This window comes from Salvelinus namaycush, chromosome 36 (genome assembly GCF_016432855.1).
Source record: "Salvelinus namaycush isolate Seneca chromosome 36, SaNama_1.0, whole genome shotgun sequence".
NCBI classification, from domain to species: domain Eukaryota; kingdom Metazoa; phylum Chordata; class Actinopteri; order Salmoniformes; family Salmonidae; genus Salvelinus; species Salvelinus namaycush.
Window position 1 is genome coordinate 20362579 of NC_052342.1, and position 27809 is coordinate 20390387.

Consider the following 27809-nt stretch of genomic DNA (forward strand, 5'->3'; position numbering starts at 1 on the left):
TGTCAATAGCGACAATTGGTAACTTTTCAGTAGAATTATGCTTTTTCCCTGACAGCAATAAACGTCGCTGATTGATGTGCTGCTGTGTTCATTTGTATGCTGTTTGTATGGTATGGTAGCTAGATGCGTTTTATTTCTACTAAATGTCTTGGTAAGTCATGGTTTTTAACAAACTTTAAAGTACTTTAAGAGATTGGTATGCGCGCAGGCAACAGGCAGGCAGGCTGCGCAGAGCAGCAACTCAAGATTATTTAATTGGCAGTTCTGGTTGCCTAGTGATGGATGTTAGTCCTTTCTAGGGAGTTTTTCCTAGCCACCGCACTTCTACATTTGCATTGGTTGCTGTTTGGGGTTTTAGGCTGGGTTTCTGTACAGCACTTTGTGACATCGGCTGATGTAAAAAGGGCTTTATAAATCAATTTGATTGATGGAACTGACCGAAGACTGAACACACACTTGAATCATTAGCAAAAAGACAGAGCAGGCAGGCCAACAGAGGGAGAGATACAAACTGGCAACCCTCCGGTTGCTGGCTCACCTCTCTAACCGCTAGGCTACCTGCAGCCAAAAGCATGGTTCTACTGGGGCTCGAACCCAGGACCTTTTGCGTATAAAGCAGACGTGATAACCACTACACTATGGAACCACATAGATACACCGCCACCACGCTCAGTATCGAATCATATTACACAACCTATATGCTTCAAAGCAGTACGCCAATTATCCTAATGTGATATGGATTTTGTTGATGTTTGGTGTGAATCTGATGTTGACTTGGTGATGTCTTGTTTGCAGGGGAAATTCTGAATAAGAGCAAAACAGTGCAACACTACAAACTACGAAGAGGAAGCTCAGTCAACCTTATTCGTGCAGGTTAACATGTAGAATAAGTCAACACATTACTTATTGTTACTGTATATGCTATACATATTTACCTTTGTGTTAACACTAAGTAATAGAAGATACACGACACCATCTATATTATATAGTGGCATCACTGACCTACCAGTATATAAGCTCTTTGGCACCATACCATAATTATGACTTCGATACCAGGTTAACTATCTCTATACCATCACGATACTTAATACCAAAATTATACAAAGGAAAGCATATTAACCAAAGTCACAAAATGGCACTTGATCCAGACAGATCAACTCAGCTACTGCTCTGTTCAATCGTTGGGCATCTTTCGAGTTTAATATCATTACATTTTCTATATTTTTTTAGACACAGCCATGTATGCATTAATGAGTCAATTATACAGTCACACAATCAATTTTACTTTGTTTTACCGATCTAACTACATAACAACATAATGATAATCATTTATTTGAATGGTAAATCTCTATTGATAAACTGGGTAAATCAAGATGAAGTTTTTAAACATTCACGTAGGCTTTGTGCTACCAGTTTAAGAGAGAAAGTGAGCAAATAGCATAGGGACAGCCTGGTTGAAGTCCTAGTTTGTAATGGTTAGTGCCATTAGATCGTAGAGGGATTCACATTTAGCCCAAAACAAAACATGTACCGTCCACTTCTTATATTAGTGCTTTTTTTGTTATTCACCCTCTGGTATCTTTCAATACCCATGCTAATATATATATATAGCTTTTATCATAATCAGTGGTGGGAAAAGTACCCAGTCGTCATACTTGAGTAAAAGTAAAGATACCTTAGAACATGGCTCAAGTAAAAGTGAGAGTCACCCAGTAAAATATTACTTGAGTAAAAGTCTAAAAGTATTTGGTTTTAAATATACTTAAGTATCAAAAGTAAATGTAATTGCTAAAATATACTTAAGCATTCAAAATATAAATAATTTCAAATTCCTTATATTAAGCAAACAAGATCGCAATTTTTTAAATATTTTTTTTTAACCGTTAATCAGGGGCAAATTCAAACAATCAGACAACAGAAGCATTGTGTTTAGTGAGTCCACCAGATCAGAGGCAGTAGGGATGACCAGGAATGTTATCTTGATAAATGCTTAAATTGGACAATTTTCCTGTCCTGGGTGTCACGGAAAATGTATGGAGTAATTACATATCACGGAAAATGTATGGAGTAAAAAGTACAACATTTTCTTTAGGAATGTAGTAAAGTAATATTAAAAGTTGTGAGAAATATAAGTAGTAAAGTTAAATACAGATACCCAAAAAAACACGTAGAACTTTATAGTAGATTTACTTAAGTACTTTACACCACTAATAGTTAATTTACACCGTTTCTATGATATAAGGTAGCTCTTGTATTACTGTAATTATCACGAATAAAGCCTTTACAAGATGAGTTTGTGGGAAATTGTAGCATTCTGATTAGGCTAATAAGTCCTATTCATTACATGTAAATATTTGCAATAAAACTATTATTTAACCTATCCCACCTAAAATTACAACTATCCTTTTTCGACTAAATGTAGCCTATTATTACTTGAAATTAAATGCGCTTTCTCTCATGATGATTGAAAGTTCTGTTACATTTATTTAGCCAAATGCCAAATGACACCTGGCTGTCAGGTAAGTGCAGCTACAGCCTGTGTTTACATATCCCATTAGTTAACACTACACGTAATCCTAAATCTGATCCGCCGATGTCAAATACAATTGGTCACATTTTTGCAACTGATTTAACCATTCACATGTTTTGTTTTGTAGGCTATTCATTGTGATTGGTCCCTGAGCCCATAGGATGTCATTTTGAAATATATAAAAGCCTGAAACTTTTTTTCTATCTCTGACATCTGTTAAAGGCCAAGAGCAGAGACGCGTTGTTAAAAAATATATAATTATAATAATAACAATAATAATTATTAACTTCCGCTGTCCTCCAAAAGTATCTGAATCTCATCCTCACTTCAGCTACACGTAAAGTGGCCACAAAGTGGCGACATCATAACATGAATGTATCCTAGTGGTGAGTGGAAGGAGAAAAACCCCTGAAACGTACTCAGTTATCGACCCAACCGTCTGTGACAGTTCTTACTGTAGATATGCCTTATGTGAGTTGAACATTTGATTGTTTACACGAACATAAACAACATTGCCAAACACTGTAATTTAGATCCGGATATTGGATAGTCCAGAATTGGATAGTAAATCACGTAACCGATGCGGAAATTGGCGGTAGAAATTAATCCAACGAAAGGGGGAGTGGTTTCCACTAAATAACCCAGCCACAAAGTGAAATTCCTCAGCCACAAACTCAAAATTGGTTACAAAAATGAGATTTTTGGTCTTATTTCAAAGTTAGACGTACAATTAGCAGTGCGATTAAGGTTAGGGTTAAGGTTATATTCAAAATCTGATTTTAAGAAGATAAATTGTAGAAATAGGCGAGTAAGGACTTTGTGGCTGTGCTAACTAGTGGTGACCAAGGGGGAGTGGATGCGTATCTACTGTGGTTGTTCATTCTGCTGTTTATTCATTTTCTGAGGACCCATATTCCTATGCCTATCCTTGATTTGGATACAACCGACAATAGGACACTACCTGGTTGCAGCGTGTGCATTTAGCCTCAATTGCAAGAAAGGTGAGTTCTTGGTGAGCGAAATATGGTGAGAAATATTTCCACGCTGTTTGCTGCAGTTGCCGGAGCGTTAAGCACAGTTTTAACTTTGTATTATTGTACGGCGAGGGCAACGAGGCAGCAAGTGTCGAGACAAGCAGGTTCCAACTCGTTACATCACGTAGCCGTATATTCTCAAAATATTAGACTATAGGCTAAACTTTGCAGAAATGCGTGGTTTTTACTGTTACACTTAACTCAATTTACATTTAATTAACGTAATTTAGCAACGTAAATCTACCAAATGGATCAGGTAACTAGTAACGTTAGACTGAGCTAATTTCAAGTGAGAAACAGTCTTAATAGAGTCACTGGTAGCATGAGTGATTTGTTCCTGCCCCCAACTGAGACAGCTTACTATAGCCCAGAGCAGGATTTCCCAAACTCGGTTCTGGGGCCCTCCAAGTGCATGTTTTGCCTTTGCACTACACAGCTGATTCAAATAATCAATGTGATGATGAGTTGGTTATTTGAATCAGCTGTGTAGTACTAGGGCAAAACATCTACGTGAACCTAGGGGGTCTACAGTAAGCTGTCTCGGTTGGCATATGGCACTCTTGGATGTCGTGCTATGTCCACTGCAGAATGTGATATTGAGAGCAGCTTGCACTGTATATCTCTCATTATGATATTGGTTTGAATAGTATACAGTATTAGTAGTTCATAGGATGAACTACAACGCATTCACATTTTTACATAAATGTATAGGCTACCGTATCTAAGTGTTTTTTTTTTTTCAAAACCTTTACATCAGCCAAGCCCAGGGGTAGGCAGGCATCCCTGTTCCTGGAGTGCCGCAGGTACTAATTCGGACATTTATAAGAAATCCTGCTAAGCCCTCGGACAAACCATCAAACAGACAAAGGGTCAATACAGGACCAAGATCGACATGGCAGGGCTTGCAAACTTTCACAGATTACAAAGGGGAAACCCAGTCACGAGCTGTCCAGTGACGCAAGCCTACCAGACAAGCTAAATATCTTCTATGCTCGCTTCGAGTCAAGCAACACTGAACCATGCATGAGATCAGCAACTGTTCCGGATGACTGTGTGATGACTCTATCCATAGCCGATTTCAGTAAGACCTTTAAACAGGTAAATATTCGCAAGGCCGCAGGGCCAGGCGGATTACCAGGATGCATCCTCAAGAGTATGCGCTGACCAGCTGGCAAGTGTCTTCACTGACATTTTCAACCTCTCCCTGACCCAGTCTCTAATACCTACATGTTTCAAGCAGACCACCATAGTCCCTGTGCCCAAGAATGCCAAGGTAACCTGTCTAAATGACCTGTCTATCGCCCCGAAGCACGCACATCTGTAGCCATGAAATGCTTTGAAAGGCTGGTCTTGGCTCATATCAACACCATTATCCCAGACAATCTGGACACATTCCAATTCACATACAGCCCCAACAGATCACAGATGATGCACTGCCCTTTCCCACATGGACAAACGGAACACCTATGTGAGAATGCTCTTCATTGACTACTGCACAGCGTTCAACGACATGGTGCCCAAGCACTTCGCTAAGCTAAGGAGCCTGGGACTGAACACCTCCCTCGGCAACTAGATCCTGGAATTCCTGAAAGGCCGTTCCAGGTGGTGACGGAAGGCAACCACACAGCCTCCTTGCTGACCCTCAACACGGGGGCCCCTCAGGGGTGCGTGCTTAGTTCCCTCCTGTACTCCCTGTTCACCCACGACTGCATGGCCTCGCACGTTTCCAACACTTAAGTTTGCAGACAACACGCCTACCACCGATGATGAGACGTCTACAGCACTGCGGTTCGACGTCGTAACTGACTTCAGTGGGCAAATTCTCATCTTCACTGGCACGCTGGAGAAGTGTATGCTTCACTGATGAATCCCGCTTTCAACTGAACCGGGCAGATGGCAGACAGCCTGTAGGCGAGCAGTTTGCTGATGTCGACGTTGTGAATAGTGGTGGGGTTAGGGTATGGGCAGGCATAAGCTATGAACAACGAACACAATTGTATTTTATCGATGGCAATTTGAATGCACAGAGATACCGAGATGAGATCCTGAGGACCATTGTAGTGCCATTCACCTGCTGCCATCACCTCATATTTCAGCATGATAATGCACGGCCCCATGTCACAAGGATCTGTACACAATTCCTGGAAGCTGAAAATGTCCCAGGTTTTTTTTTTTCCTTCCACGGCCTGCATACTCACCAGACATGTCACCCATTGAGCTTGTTTGGGATGCTCTGGATCGACATGTACGACAGCTTGATCCAGTTCCCGCCAATATCCAGCAACTTCACACAGCCATTGAAGAGGAGTGTTACAACATTTCACAGGCCATAGTCAACAGCCTGATCAACTCTATGTGATGATATGTCGCGCTGCATGAGGAAAATGCTGGTCACACCACTGGTTTTCTGATCCACGCCCCTACATTCTGTTTTGTTTTAAGGTATCTGTGACCAACCGATACATATCTGTATACCCAGTCATGTGAAATCCGTTGATTAGGGTCTAATGAATACATTTCAATTGACTGATTTCCTTTTATGAACTGTAAAATCTTTGTTGAATGTTGGGTTTATAATTTTTTTAAATTATTAAGCCGACCTGAACCGCACCATGCTGGCTCTGTTGTCCTTTCATATTGCACGCTTCCAGCAGCTTTGGTGGATGCGTAACCAGGCCTGCCCAGTATAGCTTGGTTCAGCCCTATAGTGCAAATCAGGCATGAGTTAAGAAACAAGGCAATCTACGTGTGCAAGCGTTTCTGTCAATGGACACATTTGTAATCACTTCTAGGACGCTTCTTCCTTCTTTGCAGTATAAAAGGTGGTAGTGTTTCTTTCCCAGGCTTTTTGAACCTATAGACAACTGGGTTCAAACCTAAAGCGGTTCTAGGGGTCCTTGACTCCTGCGAGGGAGTTGTTCTTACTCACTGTTCCAAATGTTTAAATGTGTCAGGGAGCAGAAGTCCTCTTTGGAATGTATCAGGCCTCTGTTGCTGTGGTAAAATAACTTGGCTACAAGACATCGTAAAAGCCTGTCTGTCTATAGCAAACAAAATGTTCGCTGTAGTAGATCACTTACATAATCCATTATTCAATTCTTCTTTACAGTGCCTTCAGAAATGATTCATACCCTTTGACTTTTTCCACATTTTGTTACAATATGGCATTATTCTAAAATTGATTAAATATTAACATGTCCTCAGCAATCTACACACAATACCCCATAATGACGAAGCAAAAACAGGTTTTTAGAAAATGTTGATATTACTTATTTACATAAGTATTCATACCCTTTGCTATGAGACTCAATTAAGCTCAGGTGCATCCTGTTTCCATTGATTATCCTTGAGATGTTTCTACAACTTGGAGTCAACCTGTGGTATATAAGGTCCCACAGTTGACAGTGCATTTCAGAGCAAAAACCAAGCCATATGGTTGAAGAATTGTCCGTAGAGATCCGAGACAGTGTTGTGTCGAGGCGCAGATCTGGGGAAGGGTACCAAAAAATGTCTGCAGCATTGAAGGTCCCCAAGCACAGTGGCCTCCATTTTTAAATGGAAGAAGTTTGGAACCACCAAGACTCTTCCTAGAGCTGGCCGCCCGGCCAAACTGAGCAATCAGGGGAGAAGGGCCTTGGTTAGGGAGGTGACCAAGATCCCAATGGTCAGAGCTCCAGAGTTCCTCTGTGTAGATGGGAGAACCTTCCAGAAAGACAACCATCTCTGCAGCACTCCACCAATCAGGCCTTTATGGTAGAGTGGCCAGATGGAAGCCACTCCTCAGTGAAAGGCACAACAGCCCGCTTGGAGTTTGCCAAAAGGCACCTCTGGTCTGATAAAACCAAGATAAAATTGGCCTGAACTCTTTGGCCTGAATGCCAAGCAAAAGCTGGCACCATCCCTACGGTGAAGCATGGGGGTGCCAGCATCACGCTGTGGGGATGTTTTTCAGGGGCAGGGACTGGGAGACTAGTTAGGATCGAGGGAAAGATGAATGGAGCAAAGTACAGAGATCCTTGATGAAAACCTGCTCCAGAGCTCTCAGGACCTCAGACTGGGGCAAAGGTTCACCTTCCAACAGGACAACGACAACGAAGCACACAGCCAAGACAAGGCAGGAGTGGCTTCGGGACAAGTTTCTGAATGTTCTTGTGTGGCCCAGCCACAGCCCGGACTGGAACCCGATCTAACATTTCTGGAGAGACCTGAAAATAGTGTGCAGCAACGCTCCCCATCCAACCTGACAGAGCTTGAGAGGTTCTGCTGAGAAGAATAGGAAAAACTCCCCAAATACAGGTGTGCCAAGCTTATAACGTCATACCCAAGAAGACTCGAGGCTGTAATCGTTGCCAAAGGTGCTTCAACAAAGTACTGAGTAAAGGGTCTGAATAATTATGTAAATGTGATATTTCAGTTTTTTATGTTTAGTAAATGAGCAAACATTTCTAAATCTGTTTTTGGGGTGAAAAAACAATTTGATTCAATTTTAGAACCTAACAATGTGGAAAAAGTCAAGGGGTCTGAATACTTTCTGAAGGCATGGTATAAAAGATATGTATTTTTTTTTTCCTTCTACCCAATTTTGATCTTGTCTCATCGCTGCAACTCCACAATAAGCTCGGGAAGCAAAGGACGAGTCATGCGTCCTCCGAAGCATGACCCGCCAAACCGCGCTTCTTAACACCCACCCGCTTAACCCGGAAGCCAGCCGCAACAATGTGTCGGAGGAAACACCGTTCACCTGAGGAGCGAGGACAGCCTGCAGGCTCCCAGCCCACCACAAGGTCGCTAGAGCGCGATGAGCCAAGTAAAGCCACCGCCCAAACCCTCCCTTAACCCGGACAACGCAGGTTCAATTGTGTGCCGCCCTATAGGACTCCCTATCACGGCCGGTTGTGATACAGCCTGGGATCGGACCGGGGTCTGTAGTGACGCTTCTAGTACTGCAAGTCAGTACCTTAGACCGATGTGCCACTCGGAAGGCCCCGGCACAATTTTTTTTTTTTGAAGGTGAATCGTAAATAAGCACATCTTTTGGTACTCTTCTAATTGTGGCAACGTCCAAGGTACAATCCAACAGCCTCTCTCTTTAGCTACTGACTGGACTGAACAGGCAAAAGCAATATGGTGAAACACCCAACTTGCAACTTGTCATTGGTCACCTATCCATTCTTTTCAGGCCAGTGGTTTGTCAGTCAGAGGAATTTGTCATTTTTCTTAGTATGACCCTCACCTGACGTTATTGGAATCACTAGGAGTGCTGCATCTTTCAACAACCTTTTTAAAATGCCTCCCTTGATTTTTGTTAAGGTTATATATCGTCCTTTCTTTTACAGAAACCTGTGTTTCCCTGAATTTAAAAAAAATAAACATCTGACACCTTGGTTTTAATTTAATCCTCTTTTGAATGTTTGTTTTTCTTTCATTTAAGTCAGTCAGGAGCCTCCGCTCTCCCTTGGCGATAGTCTGGCACACACAGCTGGGTGCCGTCGTTTGAACAGAGTTAGTAACCTGGGGCTAGGATTTATTAAAGACAAATACCAGCTTGTCTTTCAGAAGTATTTATTTCCTGATTTCATTACGGTTGTGACTTTCTCCTTTTCTTTAGCTTTAAGCTCTTTCCTAGTTGCCCTCCCCTCCTTTTGTTAATCCTTTATTATTGAAACCTCTTCTTTATTCTCTCTCTTGTTTCTCTCCCTCTCTCGTGTCTCAGGGTCGTTTTGTGGCTGGGCCATAGAGATGACCAGGCTGTGACGGTTGGGTTCTCTCTGTGTCTGTGGACCAACCCTGGCATGGCTACTGCTAGGAAGAGTAAGTACCCTTTTCTATTATATTGTTGTATAGACTCTTGTCCCTTCTCCCCTGTTATGTGGTTTTAAATGCAATAATGTGTATTTCTAAAATGTCTTTCAATTCAAAACACAGTGCAGCTCTTATATGTCTCAATGTGTTCAAGGTATGAAATTAGTTATTTTCAAATGCAATATCTTTGTGGACATAGTTATGGCCAATTTTTCAGTTGACAGATTCTTATAATTATGTTCTGGCCTCCCGACCATCCGCACCAACGAAAAATTGGCCCGCTGCTGAATCTAGTTGCCTACTCTTGCCAACGTCTTTAGGTGGATAAAAACGCATATGGTTACAGAGCATTATGGGTACTGTAGTATATCATGCTTTATTACCTAAGCTTCCTCTTCCTCCACATGAACCCTGTCCAGAAACCACTCCTATAGCAGGGTCCCAAACTAGAAGCCTGCTGCCCGAATTTGGCCTGCGGATGGTTTTTACATTTTATTTTCGTTGTTGGACATAACATACTGTTAACACCAGGAAATCAGCTCCAAGTGAATTTATTCCCACGCATAATAGAGAGACACATTTGTATACAATCACGTAAGCAAGGTTTGAAATGATTCTGTTTTAGTCAAATATATCTGTTTGGGTTTCTTGCGGTCAATTTGCATTCTACAAATTATTTGTAATTATGTTCCGGCCCCCTGACATCCGCTTAAGAAAAAATGGTTCCACGGCTGAATCGTGTTGGTGATCCCTGCCCTATAGCCTCCCAAGGGTTGGCAGACATTGTTGATGTCTGGATCAGGTTTCCATCAGTCTTCCAGCCTCTCCCTCCTACATTCACACTTCTCAAAGCCAGAGCCGGCAGGTAGCCTAGCGGTTAGAGCGTTGGTCCAGTAACCGAAAGGTGTCAAATCTGTCTGCCCTAGTCCAAGGTACTTGACTCTAATTCCTCCAGGGTTGCTGTTGATAATGGCAGACCCTGGGCTGGGACCCCACTCTCTGAGGGTGTTTCAGGGAGAGTGGGATATGCTAAAAATCTAATTTCCAATTCACACGTATCACTTATCTCAACTTTGCTATCAAACAGGGAGCCTCCAAAAATCAGGCTTTCCTCTCGTCATTTCTCTCTCCCCCACTCTTTCTCTATCTCTTCCCCGCCTCTCTCCCCCTCCTCACTATGTTATAACATCACTACAGTATACAAATGCTTACTTAGTGTGTAATTTAAAGAAGGGTACAGGAAATCCCATAGCAAGAAGAGAGTAAGACCTGGCAATCCAACCCCGACATGTCAATGTCTTTGTTTACAATGCACACATACTACAGCTTATTCTCCTGAACTAGAAGCATCAATTTACAGTCTTTGGAAGAATGCATTTTTAGGGGAAACATGGGCAAAAACACAATGTGGACTTGTTTGAATGAGTCTGAAGTGTGTGTGACTCAGTGTGAACGAATATGTTGCACATGACAGATGAGCAGGAAGTGTTCAGGGAGCCTCATAGAAACACAGCAAGAGAACAGCACCTGGGAGACGGACTAAAAGTGACTCAACACATTTTTCACTGTCGTTAATACATCTCTTTCCCCCCAGTGAAGATTGGAGGTTTTGTTTCTGCACACAAAGCACTCTCCTCTCCCTGGGTCTTTGTTCTCACTTTAATTAGGCTGCTGAATGAGAGTGTAGATTTACATCTTATTTGTTTTCACTTCAATGTATTTTTCATGTGTCTGGGATGTAGCCGCTTTCACAGGGAGTGAGAGAGCGAAAGCGCGTGTGTGTGTGTGTGTGTGTGAGTTTAATTTGGTCCTTGGGGAGAAAGAGAGCAAGGGGTGGAAGAGGGAACTGAACTTGGAGATACAAGCCCAATGGAGTCTGTTACCATGGTTATCAGACACAGTTAGTGATAGATCTTTGTTTAAAGTGTTGTGCAGTTCCAAGCACTGACCCGCCTGGGGGGACGGGACATGCAGAGAAAGACGCAGACAATAGACACGAGACAAAGATGGAAGGGATAGTGAAAGGACAGGTTAGAGAGGGAGAGAGCGAGGTAGACACACACAGTCATCTAATATACAACAGAGGCTAGGAGAGAAACGATGATCCAAACCCAGACCAACAGATGTAGAGTGAGAGAGAGGGGGAAAAGATTATGACTACCAGACAGAGAAGCCAGCTCCTGTACTGTAGACTGCACTGTAGTATATGTAACAGGCCTTGGATGTTCATCAGCTAAGAGACCTGGGTTCAAATAGTGTGTATATATGTTGTTGTTTTTTCTCAAAACACTGAGTTTGCCTGGCACTATGGTATAGTCTCAAAAGTACAAACCGCTGCCTAAGCTGCCCACCTGACTCTAAAAAACAGGCTCAATCTAATGCTTCCAAGTATTTGAAAGAGAACCAATACTATTTGAACCCAAGCCTGGTATCTAGCCAGCACAGTGTCCAGTTCACTGTCTGGGCTAGTGTCCAGAGAATGTGGATTAACGAACGGTCTTGTTTGAAAGGCTGTGGATCTCTCTCAGCATTGTCGGAATCCACAAATCCTCTCAACTAGTGTAGCATAGTAGGTAGTCTTCAGACTGGAGTGGACACAGATATACTCCGACTCACCTCAGCGCTCTAAAGTGTGACCAAATTGATTGCATAATCAACAAAAATATTTTGCTGTGCAACAAGGAGTTTTATTTTGGCGGCTATGAAGAAAATAAATAAAATCTCTTACGCTCTACCGTTGTTTCCGAGTGCCCTAGAGAAACAAGCGAGTGCAGATTTATTAGCGTCATGGTTGCACCATTACAATGAAAACGGCTTGCTTCTAGACCAACCAGGTCAAAAGATCTGACCCATATTACCGACGTGATATGGGTCAGATCTTTTGGTATTCAAAGTCGGTGTCGGTGGGGTCTGCAAAATGAATTAATTTTATATACTGTACATTAGTTGTCTGAGTAAACTGAGAATATTGCCTGGCTAGCCATCCACATCACTCAGGCCAACCGACTTTTCTCCATGATGAGTCTGGATTTGCCTCCCTCCCCGGCGATTTCTAGAATGCGAAGACATTCTGGCTTGAAAATCTATGGCAAGACTTGAAAATGGCTGTCTAGCAATGATCAACAACCAACTCGAAAAAGCTTCAATTTTTTTTATAGAGTAATGGGAAAATATTGTACACTCCCGGTTTGCAGAGCTCTTAGACTTACCCAGAAAGACTCACAGCTGTAATCGCTGCGAATAGTGATTCTAACATGTATTGAGGGGTTTCAACACTTATCTAATCAAGATCTATTAGTGTTTTAATTTCCATTTTTTAAAAGTTCACATTTTTCTTCCACTTTGACATTAGTATTTTTGTGTAGATTGTTAACAGAATTGCAATTAAATCCATTTAAATCCCACTTTGTAACACAACACAATGTGGGGAAAAAGGGGTGTGAATACTTTCTGAAGGCACTGGTATAAACATGCAACTGTAAAGTTGATTAAGTTCAAGGTTTATATTTGCTCCTCATATCTTTATCTTTTTTATATCATTTTAATCTAAACAGCCATCCGCTGCCTAATGAAATTCTGCCTCTCAATGTTATTAAAGAAATACAATCACAGTGCCTGTGACTCCTAAACTCTTATCTTCTTGACCCAGATAGGATTAACCCAAGCGAGGCAATGGAAATAAATGCTGTAGATACACATCACTCTTTTTAAAGGGAAATCAAAGAAGAAGATATAAATGTTGATGAATATGATGATACTGTGACAATGTATCCCAGAGGGACAGTCAATGTACAGCATTTCAAAAGATCAGTGATCTAATGTGTTCCACGAGGCATTCAAACAAACCTGGTCTGTGTCCCAAATGGCACCCTATTCCTTATATAGTGCACTACTGTTGACCAGAGCCATGAGAGACAGTGGTAGAGATCTATTATATCAGTATCTTCTATAATACCATTTTATCTGTTCCCTCTCCAAATGCTGTGACAGGTGGTTTCCTTTAAATGTCCATTTTATGGACAATAAAGTTGTTTATCTTATGACTGCAGGGCATTCTACAGTATTAGATAAGGGATAGGCCTTTCTTTATTACTCTTTACCTCATCAAATCCTCAATCTTCTTCCTGAAAAATGTGTTTTCCTTCCATGATTACAAATATATTTAGTTACCATTGCTTTTAAGAGTGATCACAGACATTTTGAAGAGGCATTCAAATGACTGAAATTAAGTCGATTTACACTCAAAGTTCAAGATGCCATGTTCTTCTCCCTTTGATTTCTTTCCAGCTTATTGTTTTGGGTGATTTTCTTAGATTTTTTTTTATAGCCACTAACTCCTTATTGTTGAGTGTCACTGGCATAAAAATGTTGTTCCCATTGGAAACGGTTGTACCAGAGTCCCTTACCATTTGTGTGTGTGTAACAATTAAGTTAGTTTCTCTCTCCCTCTTCAGGCTCCTCAGCGAAGGCGGGAGGTGTTGGTTTCTCAGAAGAGCCAGCCACCGCTGCCGCCGGCACTCCGTCCCATGTCCACTTTGATGAGAAGCTCCACGACTCTGTCGTCATGGTGATCCCTCAGCCTGACGGGAACTTTATGGTCAAGGTGGGTTTGGGTTTTGGATTAAATAACTTAACATGTCTGGTGTGAAAATGATCATAATACCCTGACTACACCGCTCGCGTCGCGTGTGCGAGCGTTGCAAAATAAATTTACAAATCTATATTATTCAATTATTGCACCCACACTGCTGCGCGCGCGCCAAACGAGTGTCTGCGTTGCCAAGGGCTAAAATAGAAGTCGGTTCTATTTGTGACGCTGAACGCGGTGCAAGTCCCGCCTCTCCCATCTCATTGGTTTATAGAAGCAGGTACCCACGTGCCATCTCATTGGTTATACCCACGTGGGTGACTGAAAGACGAACGAGTTCAGTGGCGGTAATGCATCTAATTTATGAAAGTTGCCAATCGCAAAATAAAGTCAAGAGAAGAAAAAGCCTGGAAGGAAGAGACATGACTAGAAACGATTTGATTAATTGTCGGAGTAGAAGCTCTTGTGCATTTCAGGTAAAATGACAGCTCGATGTTTATATCCCAGGACAAATTACCTAGCAACAGCAAGCTAGCTAAATAGGACAAATTAGCTAGCAAGTGCAAGTTAGCTAGCTATATTGCCATAAATGTTTAATGCTTTTCGACCTGTCTCCAAATTAATGTAATTGGTTCAGAGTTTGTTTTGATATTTTAACCTGCGTGTCATGATCGCGTTTGGTGTGGGGGGACAAAATACAATTATGCGCAATGGCACACGCGCGCAGTCGGTTTGGGTTCCGTGTAAGAGTTATCAAAATGGCACACCCAGAGAGCTAGGATTATCCTAAACTTTTCCCCTTAATCTCCGGTGGTCAGTAAAGTCAGTGTTGTCATTTTGAACTATGAGGTGAACTTTTTTTATAGGGTTGCAAAATTCCAGCAACTTTCAATAAATTCCCTGGTTTACCAGAAATCTTTGTTGGATGATTCTGGATTTCCTGCTTATTCTCTCCTTATTCCTCGAATCCTCTAATTGGGATTTCGGGATAACCAGGGAATTTATTAAAAGTTCCTGAATTTTGAAACCCTAAACCTGTATGACAACTAAGGGGAGGAGGCGAGTTTCTCTCATATCTGCTAATCGCCTGTATCTGTTCTGAAGATTCAGTTACAACTATGCCAGTCCTCTCCCCTCCTGTTTACCAGAGGATGACTGTGGATCAGAGAACCCCTGTACTCTTTGCAGCATAGCACTGTAGTCGTGGGCGTGTAGTGTGACTGTGCTTCGGTTCTGACGGCCCTTTGATTCTGCTGCCCCGGTGTGGGAAGTGAGGTCCACCAGACAGACGACAGCGGTGAATGTGCTGTGTGTCTGAAGTTCTCTGCTGCCTCCTTGGAACCACTGGGTTGCCATGGAAACAGGTGCCGGGTGGGGGTAACCTAACCGTAGCCAGAGCCGCTCCTGGCAATGGGCTTGTTTAAATCAGATGTGGTGGGATGTAGTCAGTGTGTGGGATGGCTGGAGACAGACGGTATGCTACAGAGCTATTTAATCAAAGCACTGGGTTTTTGTGTTTCTTTCACTCTTTCTCCCTCACTTTTATTTGTTTATTGTTTGACACGGCCAGAGGGTCATGTGAGGCTTGTTTGACACGGCCAGAGGGTCATGTGAGGCTTGTTTGACACGGCCAGAGGGTCATGTGAGGCTTGTTTGACACGGCCAGAGGGTCATGTGAGGCTTGTTTGACACGGCCAGAGGGTCATGTGAGGCTTGTTTGACACGGCCAGAGGGTCATGTGAGGCTTGTTTGACAGAGGGTTATCCTTCCGCTCGCTCTCCCTCTCTTTCGCTCTCGTTTTCTCTCAATCTTTTTCTTGCACTCGCTCGCTCTCTCCCTCTCTTTCTTTCTCTCTTCTCTTGCAGCTTTTTCGCTTGCTCTCCATCTTTCCCCCCCATCGTGCCCTTTTTCATCTTCACTCTCTTTTATTTATATGTCTGTCAGGTTGGTTTCCTGAAGACCCAGCACAAGTATGAGATTGTCTTCACCCTCCCGGAGGTTCCATCACTGGGGAAGGACGCGTCTCCAGCTCCAGTACCCAACCCCCATATCCGCATCACCGATATCACTCCTGTACCAGAGGGTATGTCCGAGTCTGGCTCAACTCAGCCCTATTCTCTGTCCTATCCTTTGACCTAACCCCAGTCCCAGCTACCTCACCCCAGCCCATGGTTCAGCCTTGCCATAGCCATCAGCCCCAGTTCCAGGTCCTCGGATACAGCCTTTGCCCTATACCTATGCCTACACTACCGTTCAAAAGTTTCCTTGTTTTTGAAAGAAAAGCAAATGTTTTGTCCATTTAAAATAACGACTCTGGGATGCTGGCCTTCTAGGCAGAGTTCCTCTGTCCAGTGTCTGTTCTTTTGCCCGTCTTAATCTTTAATTTTTATTGGCCAGTCTAAGATATGGCTTTTTCTTTGCAACTCTGCCTAGAAGGCCAGCATCCCGGAGTCGCTTCTTCACTGTTGATGTTGAGACTGGTGTTTTGCGGGTATTATTTAATGAAGCTGCCAGTTGAGGACTTGTGAGGCATCTGTTTTCTCAAACTAGACACTCTAATGTACTTGTCTTCTTGCTCAGTTGTGCACCGGGGCCTCCCACTCCTCTTTCTATTCTGGTTAGAGCCAGTTTGTGCTGTTCTGTGAAGGGAGTAGTACACAGCGTTGTACGAGATCTTCAGTTTCTTGGCAACTCTCGCATAGAATAGCCTTAATTTCTCAGATCAAGAATAGACTGATGAGTTTCACAAGAAAGTTATATGTTTCTAGCCATTATGAGCCTGTAATCGAACCCACAAATGCTTATGCTCCAGATACTCAACTAGTCAGAAGGCCAGTTTTATTGCTTCTTTAATCAGGGCAACAGTTTTCAGCTGTGCTAACATAATTGCAAAAGGTTTTTCTAATGATCAATTAGTCTTTTAAAATTATAAACTTGGATTAGGTAACACAACGTGCCATTGGGACACAGGAGTAATGGTTTCTGATAATGGGCCTATGTAGATATTCCATAAAATCTCCTCTTTCCAACTACAATAGTCATTTACAACATTTAACAATGTCTACACTGTATTTCTGATCAATTTTATGTTATTTTACTAGACAAAAAAAATTCCTTTTTTTTTAAAAACAAGGACATTTCTAAGTGATCCCAAACATTTTAACGGCAGTGTAATCCTAACCCTTTTTAAGTTCCACTGATCATTGCCCAGTCTCCGGTTGGCCAGACCTTCATGTCAGTCATGTTTTATAGTAGCTGTACATCTCAAATGTACAGGAAAGACTGAAAGTGTGTCGGTCCATGACAGAACCCAAATCAGGAAATGTTGAAATGTTTAACCGTTTTGCTAACATCCCTCAGGGAGTTTCTGGATTTCGTAATGAGGGTTATTACCACTCACTTCAACGCTTCAGTAGTTTGTTCTAGCGTTGAGCTGAGTGAGTTGCTCCATTCCATTACACCATCTGCTGGAAAACCATGACCTTTTACTTTCATCCCTGTGACCTTTATGTGACCACTTGGACTGTGTGTGTGTTATTTGTAGTGTTTGCCAGTTGTGTTAATGTGTTTGACCCCAGAGTTTTTCCACTCTGGTTGACATTTTGCTCCCCCGTGTGTGTGTGTTCTCTGTATACGTGTTCCCTATCCTTCTGCCTTTTTGCCCTTCTTACCCCCCCCCTCTCCTCAGGTGGTCTGAGAGTGACATGTGAGTACATGGCCCACCAAGAGGGAGTGCTGTGTGAGGAGGTGATGCTGGTCAGTGAGAGCCAGGAGGACGTCTGCGTGGGGGTCAAGGTGCACGCCCGTGTCATGGGTAAGACCACAGAGGCCAGCTACATCATAACGCTGGAAGAGCATGATGTGCTCCTATTGGTTTTTAAATGAGACCTACTGTTTTCTGTGCGCCCTAGGGTAGATCTAGTGTTACACCCATAACAAAACCAGTGGGGGCATTCCAGGTCGTATTTATTGCAGTCACACTGCTCGGATGATCTGGGTTGTAATCATTAGTCCCATAAAAACAAGTCTCTATTGGACAAATTCGGGTAGCCCCCCCCCCCCCCATTTGGTTCCGTTTGGTTCCTAGTGAATACACCCCAGATCTCCCAACGCTTGGAGAAGTGTAGATTGATCAATATGGAGATTCTGGGGGGTTCGAGTCCAGGCTCTGTCGCTGCGACTGGGAGATCCATGGGGCGGCGCACAATTGGCCCAGCGTCGTCCGGGTTAGGGATGGGTTTGGCCGGCAGGGGTGTCCTTGTCCCATCGCGCACTAGCGACTCCTGTGGCTGGCCGGTCGCAGTGCATGCTGACACCTGTTGCCAGGTGTACAGTGTTTCCTCCGACACACATTGGTGTGGCTGGCTTACGGTTTAAGCGGGCATTGTGTCAAGAAGCAGTACGGCTTGGTTGGGTCGTGTTTCAGAGGACGCACAGCTTGACCTTCATCTCTCCCGAGTCCGTACGGGAGTTGCAGCGATGAGACAAGACTGCAACTACCACTTGGATACCACAAAATTGGGGAGTAAACAAAAATAAGATTGATCAATATGAAACCATTGCATCCCTTAACTTCCTTTCCAGTGTGATGCAATGTACCGTTCCTAAAACGGATATTTTCTGATCTAAACAGATTGTGTTGTAGTATCATGCAGTATATGCTCTGTAGAGGTACAGGTAACTGCCAAAATAAAAGAAACAGGAACATAGTGTCTTAATAGGGTGTTGGGCAACCATGAGCCAGAACAGCTTCAATGTGCCTTGGCATAGATTCTACAAGTGTCTGGAACTCTATTGGAGGTATGCAACATCATTATTCTGAGAAATTCCAGAATTTGGTGTTTTGTTGATGGTGGTAGAAAACACCTGTCTCAGGTACCGCTCCAGAATCTCCCATAAGTGTTCAGTTGGTGACTGAGACGGCCATGGCATATGATTTACATCGTTTTCATGCTCAACAAACCAATCAGTGACCACTAGTGCCCTGTGGATGGGGGCATTGTCGTCCGATGGGGGTATTGTTGTTATGGCCAAAATAATCGTCTGCCCAGCATTTTATACATGGTCCTAAGCATGATGGGATGTTAATTGCTTAGTTAACTCAGGAACCACACCTGTGTGGAAGCACTTGCTTTCAATACACTTTGTATCCCTCATTTACTTGTGTTAACATTATTTTGGCAGTTACATGTAGTTCCCTCATTATTAATACACAACAGTACTGAAAACCAACTGCCTCTTCTAATAGAATTTCTAGAAGTATCAGTTTAGTTCTATTGTAGCCATCTTGTCATTGTCTTCCTGAAAGCACAACAAGGCAATGCTGTAGCGTTGTTCACTTGAGTAACAGTCTATCACCGAGGAGACTGGTTGTGAGAATAGATGTAGTAGTGTGCTGCTGCCACCTGCTGGTGAGTGTGAACAGCATGATTTAAATTAAGAGCATCACTGATCACTGCGATGCTGTGATCACCTGAGTAAAACAAAATGAGTCACGCATAAGTGGAGAGCTTATGATTTGGTAAAATACTTGTACTGTATTGAACATGACTGACTGATTATAATCACTGCATCCCGTTCTTTCTTCCTGGCTCTTTAGTTGGAGCCATTTTCTGTCTGTAACGCACTGTGGCTGTACTTGGACTCCGACTGCTTTCACTGTCTGGATGCTTTGAATAAATTATGTCATGATGATTCACTTTGGAACCTAACACAAACCCTGTAATTAATTTCCTTTCAACAGAAAATGATTGTATATTTATATATTTATCAATCTGATTTCAGTAATTTATGTATTTTAAATTAGAATAGTGAGAGGGAAAGTACTGATAGACAGGCTATTTGTGTCAACTAGGGACAAAAACCACAGTGGTGATCCGAACTTGAACATCTGTAGGCAGGCAGAGGACGGGAGGGATATAGTTGTATGAAAGGGTTCGTGGAGAGGCCGGGAAACGGATCAACCTACAGCTTAATCCCTAAGGCTTTACAGTCTCTCACTCACTCTACTTTACCACACTGTAATATAGCGCACTGGCACTGGTTGGATGTTGTGGACTAAACCATTTCTGAGAGATAGCCTAATGGGTTTTTTCCTCGCTCTGTCTCTTTTCATTTTCTGTTGCCATCTCTCCCTCTTCTCTCCCTGTTTTTCAGACCGTCACCATGGTACACCCATGTTGTTGGAAGGAGTGCGTTGTGTGGGAGTGGAGCTGGAGTATGACTCTGAACAGAGTGACTGGCAAGGATTTGACTAAACCAGACAATGTGACACACACACACACACACACACACACAAATGACCATGCCACATGTATTCAAATTCAACATCCACTGTACTTCAAACGATCCCTAACCATTTCAAGATGTTATGGTCCTAAAGGAGGATTCAATTATGAAATGGATAGAAGTTATTTTAAGTAGTAGTCTGGGTTTTTAATTTTACATTCAGGCCGTACTTGGCCGCTAAAAGCTGAATTGCAGCACACAACGCATACAAGTAAACAAATAAAATCTTACCTTGCTTGAAAAGTAAAACAAGCATGAAAACTTTTTTTTTTTTTTTAAAGCAAGTCCAATGTGATCCGATCACTATTGAGCTTCCCTCAACTATACTGAACAAAAATATAAACATAACATTTAACAATTTCAGTTACAGTTCTTATAAGGATTATTTTGGCAAAGGAGAAATGCTCCCTAGGGATGTAAACAAGTTTGTGCACAAAATGTAAGAGAAGCTTTTTGTGCATCGGGAAAAGTTCTGGGATCTTTTATTTTAGCTCATGAACCATGGGACCAACACTTTATATGTTGCATTTATATTTTTGTTCAGTATAGTTAACATATCTGAAATGCATCTGTACGAAGTACTGTTGTTGGTACTGTGATGACACGTTATCCAACTGCCCATGCCATTCCACTACCTGCCTGCCCCTATGTTGTTTAGAATGTGTTTTCTGAGTAAACCTTTAGGGGGCAGCAAAGTTCACGTAATCAATCCAGCCCATTTCACCCAGCCTAAACTAAACTGTACCAATAGGGGGCGACAAAGACCACTCAAATTATCCCTCTTATCTGAATCCAAAGGGGTAGAGGGATTCAAAATGACTTACTTTAAGTAATGTTTTTTAAATTAAAGAATTATACGCTATTAATCAGTCGCAAGTGCCTACGTTGCTGTACAGCTTTTACCATCAACAACTGCCTTCTGTCCCGTACTATCCTTCTATCTATCAAGTATCTCCCCTTCAGGAGTTAAAAGAATTTGGACTTTGGTGGATCAATGATAGCTCAGCCTTCCAAGATCATTTTTATATCTACAAAACATTTCAAGTGTATATTCAGTGTATTTAGAAAATATTAAAGATTGGTGCCATCAGTACCATTGGTAGTAAATCCACACTCAAGTTAGATTGTCAGTTATTTTTTGCTCTATAATATATTTGAGGCAACAAGAAGAAGAAAAGACAACCATTTTGGTTGTTAGCCCATCATGAATCTGCCAACAACTAGTAACTCTTCCCCTTTATCTACCCCCAAAGCCCTCACCATCCTCTCTGACCACTCATACTCTCATTGCAACCTAATATTTTAGTAGTATAGCTAGTCACTGTTTACTGTCAATAGCTAGTCATTGTAAATCTAAATGTATATTCCGATCAAATAAGAATGTCAAGTATCTAGCATAAAACATATCCGTATTTCACATAGCTAAACGGACAAAGCCCTGTTTTTATTTTATTTTTTATATCAGACAATCTTCATGTGTTAACTTAAATGTGTTCGGCCTTAATTGAGGAGAACCTGTATATCGTTTGTTTGTTTGTATAATAGGCTCTAATGTCTTAAAGTTATACCTTGTTGTTATGGTGTCCATACTAAATCCATGCTCCAGGGTAGGGGTCAATTCCATTTCAATTCAGGAAATACATTTGAAATTCCAGTTCTTTTCAATTAGGAAAATGTGGAATTGGAATTCCGTTTACTTTCTGAGTTGACTGGAATGGAAATGTCCGGAACCCTGCCATGCTTCAAAAGTTGGAGAGACAGAGTGTGGATTCAGTTTGGATACAAGGTGATCTTGTCCTTTTGAGTAGAAAAGAGGGGGCACTATTGTTCATGCAGTCAGACTTATCAAAATTCCAGTTTCCATTTAAATTCCAGTCAATTCAGAAAGTAAACCAAAATCCAAATTGTCCTAATTGAAGAGAATTGAAATTTCAGTGTACTTTCTGAATTGATTGAAATCAAAATGGAGTTGACCCCAGCTCTGGTTGTTAGGTAATTGTACTGAGGGGTTACTGTACTAGAGGGGTGGCATTTTGTCAGTCGATACACTATACAATACATGTTCCCTCATAGGTGTTTGCTCCTATGGTCTCTGGTCTTTTCTTATGCCATAAAACAACGTTTAAGTGCTTATCAAGAAAAACTTCCTAAAGGACTGATTTGAGGTTGAAGTTGGAGCACTCAACGAAAAAAGGCAGGATGTATTTATTTTATCTCAATTTAATCCGTTCTATGGGATGTGACCAGGTGGATGTCAAGCTGACAATAAATCAATGTCAGATTTAAAAATAAAAAAATCTTGAGTGCTCCAACTTCATTCTACTTCAAATTAGTCCTTTTGGAAGTTTAAGCGCTTCTCGTGATTTTTGTTATTGTTGTTGAGCACCCTCCTTTCCTTTGTCTGCTGAAGTGTGAACGCCCACCTGAGCTAATAAAGTTTGTATTTAATTGTGCTTTTTGTTTTACCATTGCGTAACTCAAGTGATTTTCTGCTAGAGGGCAGGCCTTGCTGTTACATCGCTGTGTTCTGTTGGATGGAATGGAACTACAGGACACAATGCTCTGAGGTTTATGGTGTTTCACATGGGCTGCAGTGGGTATGCTATAGTGTGTAATATTGTAACAGAAACATATTAGGTGTACAGTTGACTCCGACTGACCCTTTCTCTTAGACCCTTCATCTCTTTTTCACCTCCATTTCTCCCTTACTCTGTTTCTTCTTGTGTATCCCTGGCTAAGTCCTAATCACAACCTGCACTGCTGCTGTAGACCACAGATGAAAAGCCTGCAAACGAGTGTGTGAGAGAGCGAGCACTCTTTGTTCCTCTACTATAAAAGCCTGGCCAGTGCTTCATGGCTGCTTGTGTTCTGGTTCCGACTCGACCATAACTAGCAGCTGGACCCGAGACACGACTGATTCCATCCCCTGGAGATGACACAGTCTCCTTTATGTTATGGTTGAATGACCAATTTGACTTCCAATGTCAGAGGTAAACATGTTTTAAATGCATTACTTCTCAATCCAGCATATGGGACAAGGGATTGTAAACATGATCTATGTACCTTCAGGTGACATGGGACTACTGTTCCCTTAGCGCGCACACACACACACACACACACACACACACACACACACACAGTTCAGTCAGTCCCCTTAGTTGACATGGCCACAGAGAGCCCATTGTGTCCCCATGGCTGTGCTCTGTTTGTTTTATTCCGGTTCTAGTTCCTTGTTCCGGTTCTGTCTCCCCACCCAGCCGCTGTGGAACAGACGAGGCCAGTGTGATAGGAAACCTGGACGGACCTCGCTGTGCATTGTGGGGGGGGGAAACCAAATGATCTCTAGAGGCTTTGTCCTGATTTTCCACCCTTCTCCCAAAGTGCGCACTTGCATACTCCCATCATGGATGTAAGTTAACAATGGTGTAAACTACCTCAACAATTCTTACACCAATTAAAAGGGTTTAAATCCACAAGGGTTAGTGTGCAAGGGTACACTTTGGGAGGAGGGTGGAGAATTGGGATGTAGCCTTTCTCTCCCTCGCACTGTTGTGTGCACTAGTTGTCAGTGGGCACTGAGCAGTTCATTAGTTCTCAACATTAAATGGTGCTTTTAGAAAAATGATAAATTGGACAAAATTATTGACAATGTACTAATGAGCCACTCAACAGACATGATAGCATTAGAAATAGTAGGTTATAAACCATTCCCCCTTCTCTCTAGGGATATATCACATTGTTACTATAAAAGACAGTATGCTTCAACAGCAGTGCATCGCTGAACTAAGGTATCGGCCTCCGGTCGGTATCTTTTCCCCACCCCTCAATATGCTGCATAGTGAATTATTGACTACGTTTGTTTATGTGTAACTGTTGTTTTTGTCTCACTGCTTTGCTTTATCTTGGCCAGGTCGCAGTTGTAAATGAGAACTTGTTTTTAACTGGCCTACCTGGTTAAATTAAAAAAATGTAATAAAAAATGACCCACCTCTGGACTCTCAAAATCAAATGAAGGACCTAGAAACAAAGCATTTGTCATTAAAATAAATTCAAGTATTAAGGTTGCCATGTAGAAATGTTATCGGGATTATCACAAGCATATTACATTTTTATTATACTTATGATTGTTCAACAGTAAACCAATCATCGTTAGCATTCTTCACATCTGATTAGGCTATCATTACTATTCCATAGGCCTGTATAGCCTTGTTATTAGTGTCTTTCTATTTTTATAAGCTCATTTTCTTTTTAACTCTGCATTGTTGGGAAAGAGCTCCAAGTAACTAAGCATTTCACAGTAGTCTACACCTGTTGTATTTGGCTCGTGACAAATACGATTTGATTCGATTTTTGATTTAGTGATCGTAGCCTACATCTCTCTTTAATGCATCCACTGCTCTAACCTATACGTGCAACCATTGCCATTCAAGACTGCAAACTCACATATGTAGCCAATTGCTTTGATTAAATATTGAGTACATACAATGTTTTCATTCATCTTTGACATTTTAACATTGGAAGCTATGTTAAAATATTTTTCAGGAGAGGTGCCATAAACAGCCTAAATAACTCGTGAGTACCAATCCCCCTTGGCAAAAATAAACCCCTATTCACCAGATGATTAGGCTACTACGTTGGATGAGTGGAACCTACGTGAATCATTTATGTATTAAAACATGTTTCTAAATCAAAGTCATTTAAAGAAAGGCCTATTTGAGAGAGAACTAAGAATCCATCTACATTTTGGAATCTAAATATAATTTCAGTTTTTTGGGTAGCATTACTATGTGCGCCTATGCAGCCTAATTTCTAACTACATTTTCTTGTGCATTGTTTTTGGCTGGCGTTACTCTGTCCGTAGTCTTTATTGGGATACGCCTTTAATGCACAAGACAAGACTACCGCCATTTCGATACATGATAGCCCTAAACGAAATTCTGAGCCTTGAAACCACCGCGTTCACCCGCAGAAGCTAACGGGTGATGATCTCTCAACAACAAAAAATATCGCATTAGTTTTGCGGACAGTTGTTAGTGAAATTATTTAGACACAAAATCCGGCCTCAAATTAGCAAATGTTTCAAGACTTCAACAGTTGGGTACGCCTATAGTGGCTATTTTACGCATATTAAATAATTTATTCGTAGGCCTACTTCACTTATAAATTGCGACTTGTGCTACAAATTAAAAGTTATATAGAATATAACATTAAGAGATGTGTGACCAGAACCAGATATAAAATACATAAATATAGGCTTACCTTACATAAGTCTTATGTAGGCCTAGCCTATACATCTTCCGAAATCAAATAGGCTACAAAATGTATTCAACATTTTCCAAACATTTCCCCTTTCATTACGAAACCGCTCCAACATCTCACCGTTTTTTAATCGAGACCAAACTTAAAATTCTACTTTATTAAAGTTTTGGCATGCAGGTGTAGGCCTATAGGCCTTATTGATTTGAAAATTAAAGTTGCCTAGGTAAAAACAAATAGGCTCATTTTCTACATATGCCATCACAGACATTTTACAAGCATAATTTAGGAAATACAAAATTCATTCCGTTATCTAATACAAAAAGGTCTATATTCAGTTCACTTCTCATTACAATTTCAAAATTATTGTTCTTACTGTTCCATGGGGCAAACTGCAAACTTTCATAGCGTATACAATTCAACAGTTGGTTAAATAAGGTATAGCTGGGGTGAATTATTTTCACTATTCAGACGCTGTTGGTACTCATGCAGTTGGAACACCAGACTAGACTGCCCCAAGAAACAGGACTACTGCAGCGGGTATTAAAGCCTAATCACCCAAAACAATAGTTTGACACCTGACAGCATGGGGTGATATGTTTTATGTTCATCTGTCACCCTTTGTGTCTCTCTCTCTCGCTCTCTCATTAATTTTAATATTGCTGAAATGAATAGAAGTATGCCCCGTGAGCATTGTCTCACTGCACCGGGAGTGCAAGGCCCAGTATTTCGGTATGGTTGTATCTAGGGTGTTATACACTCTCTCGGAATTCTTCGTCTCTAATCTGGTGCGTTGAATCTGTTTTAAAAAATTGGTGAAACGGTCAAACTGAGGTTGGTTACAAAAAAAAGTTTTTATCTGCCATGTGCAGTATAACAGTTATTCTCAAGAATATAACAAATCAATCAATAGCAAATAATATATTTGCTTGTATATGTGAATTAACTTGTATGCGCTTGGATTGTTGCTGGTTGCGGGTCTTGGTGCCTAGGCCAATACCCAGCGCCATGTACTGTATATATGGCTCTGCCTATACCGACGATAAACACCTGTTGGTACTAATTGCCGTGCATCCCCCCCCCCCCCCCCCCCCCCCTAAGGACGCCTCTGTTCAAATACCCCTTTTTAGCCAATCACGAATCATCAAAGATTTGTTGAAGAATAGGCATGCACATACAGTGCCTTCTGAAGTATTTACACCCCGTTACTTTTTTCACGTTTTTATTGTGTTAGTCTGAATTTAACATTGATTACGTTGAGATTGTGTGGCATACACACAATACCCCATAATGTCAAAATGGAATTTTGTTTTAGAATTTTTTACAAATGAATAAATAATAAAAAAATGTCATATCTTCAGTCAATATGTATTCAACTCCTTTGTTATTTCAAGCCTAAAAACATTCAGGAGTGAAAATGTGCTTAACAAGTCCTATAAGTTGCATGGACTCCGTCTGTGTGCAATGAGTCATTCAAAAATAATGTTAAACACTAACTCATCTCTGTACCCCACACATACAAATATCTGTAAAGTTCCACAGGTGAGCATTGAATTTCAAACAGAGATTCAACCACAAAGACCAGGGAGGTTTTCCAATGCCTCGCAAAGAATGGAACCTATTGGTAGCTGGTTGAGAAAAAACAGACATTGAATATCCCTTTGAGCATGGTGAAGTTATTAATAACACTGGATGGTTTCAATACACCCAGTCACTTCAAGGATACAGGCTTCCTTCCTAACTCAGTTGCTGGAGAGGAAGGAAACCGCTCAACTATTTCACCATGAGGCATATAGTGACATTAAAACAGTTACAGAGTTTGATGGCTGTGATAGGAGAAAACTGAGGATGGATCCACAACATTGTAGTTACTCCAGAATACTAACCTTATTGACAGAGTGAAAATAAGGACGCCTGTAGAAAATACAAATATTCCAAAACATGCACCCTGTTTGCAATAAGGCACTAAAGTAAAACTGCAAAAACATTTGGCAAAGAAATTAACTTTATGTCCTGAATACAAAGAGTTATGTTTGGGGCAAATCCAACACAACACTTCAAGGATACAGGAAGGACGCCTGTATCCTTGAAGTGACTGGGTGTATTGAAACCATCCTAAGTGTCATTAATAACTTCACCATGCTCAAAGGGATATTCAATGTCTTCATATTTTCAAGCATGGTGTTGGCTGCATGATGTTATGGGTATGCTTGTCATCGACAAGGACTAGGGAGGTTTTTTTTGATAAAAAGAAACAGAATAGAGCTAAGCACAGGCAAAATCCTAGAGGAAAACCTGTTTCAGTCTGCTT

The 27809-nt window shown here is 41.6% G+C and overlaps 1 protein-coding gene and 1 non-coding gene across 2 annotated transcripts; one reads left to right on the forward strand and one right to left on the reverse strand.

The window, feature by feature from the left end:
• Window positions 1–573: 573 nt before the first annotated feature.
• Window positions 574–646, reverse strand: trnai-uau. The gene has a single exon. It is a non-coding gene; the product is annotated as a tRNA-Ile (tRNA).
• A 2737-nt stretch (window positions 647–3383) lies between these two features.
• Window positions 3384–20723, forward strand: c36h20orf27 (chromosome 36 C20orf27 homolog). The gene is made up of 6 exons (XM_038975791.1): window positions 3384–3531; window positions 9278–9375; window positions 13821–13969; window positions 15899–16037; window positions 17643–17768; window positions 20111–20723. The coding sequence occupies exons 2-6, from the start codon at window positions 9357–9359 to the stop codon at window positions 20209–20211; spliced, it is 534 nt and encodes a 177-aa protein (XP_038831719.1). The 5' UTR covers window positions 3384–3531; window positions 9278–9356; the 3' UTR covers window positions 20212–20723.
• Window positions 20724–27809: the final 7086 nt, after the last annotated feature.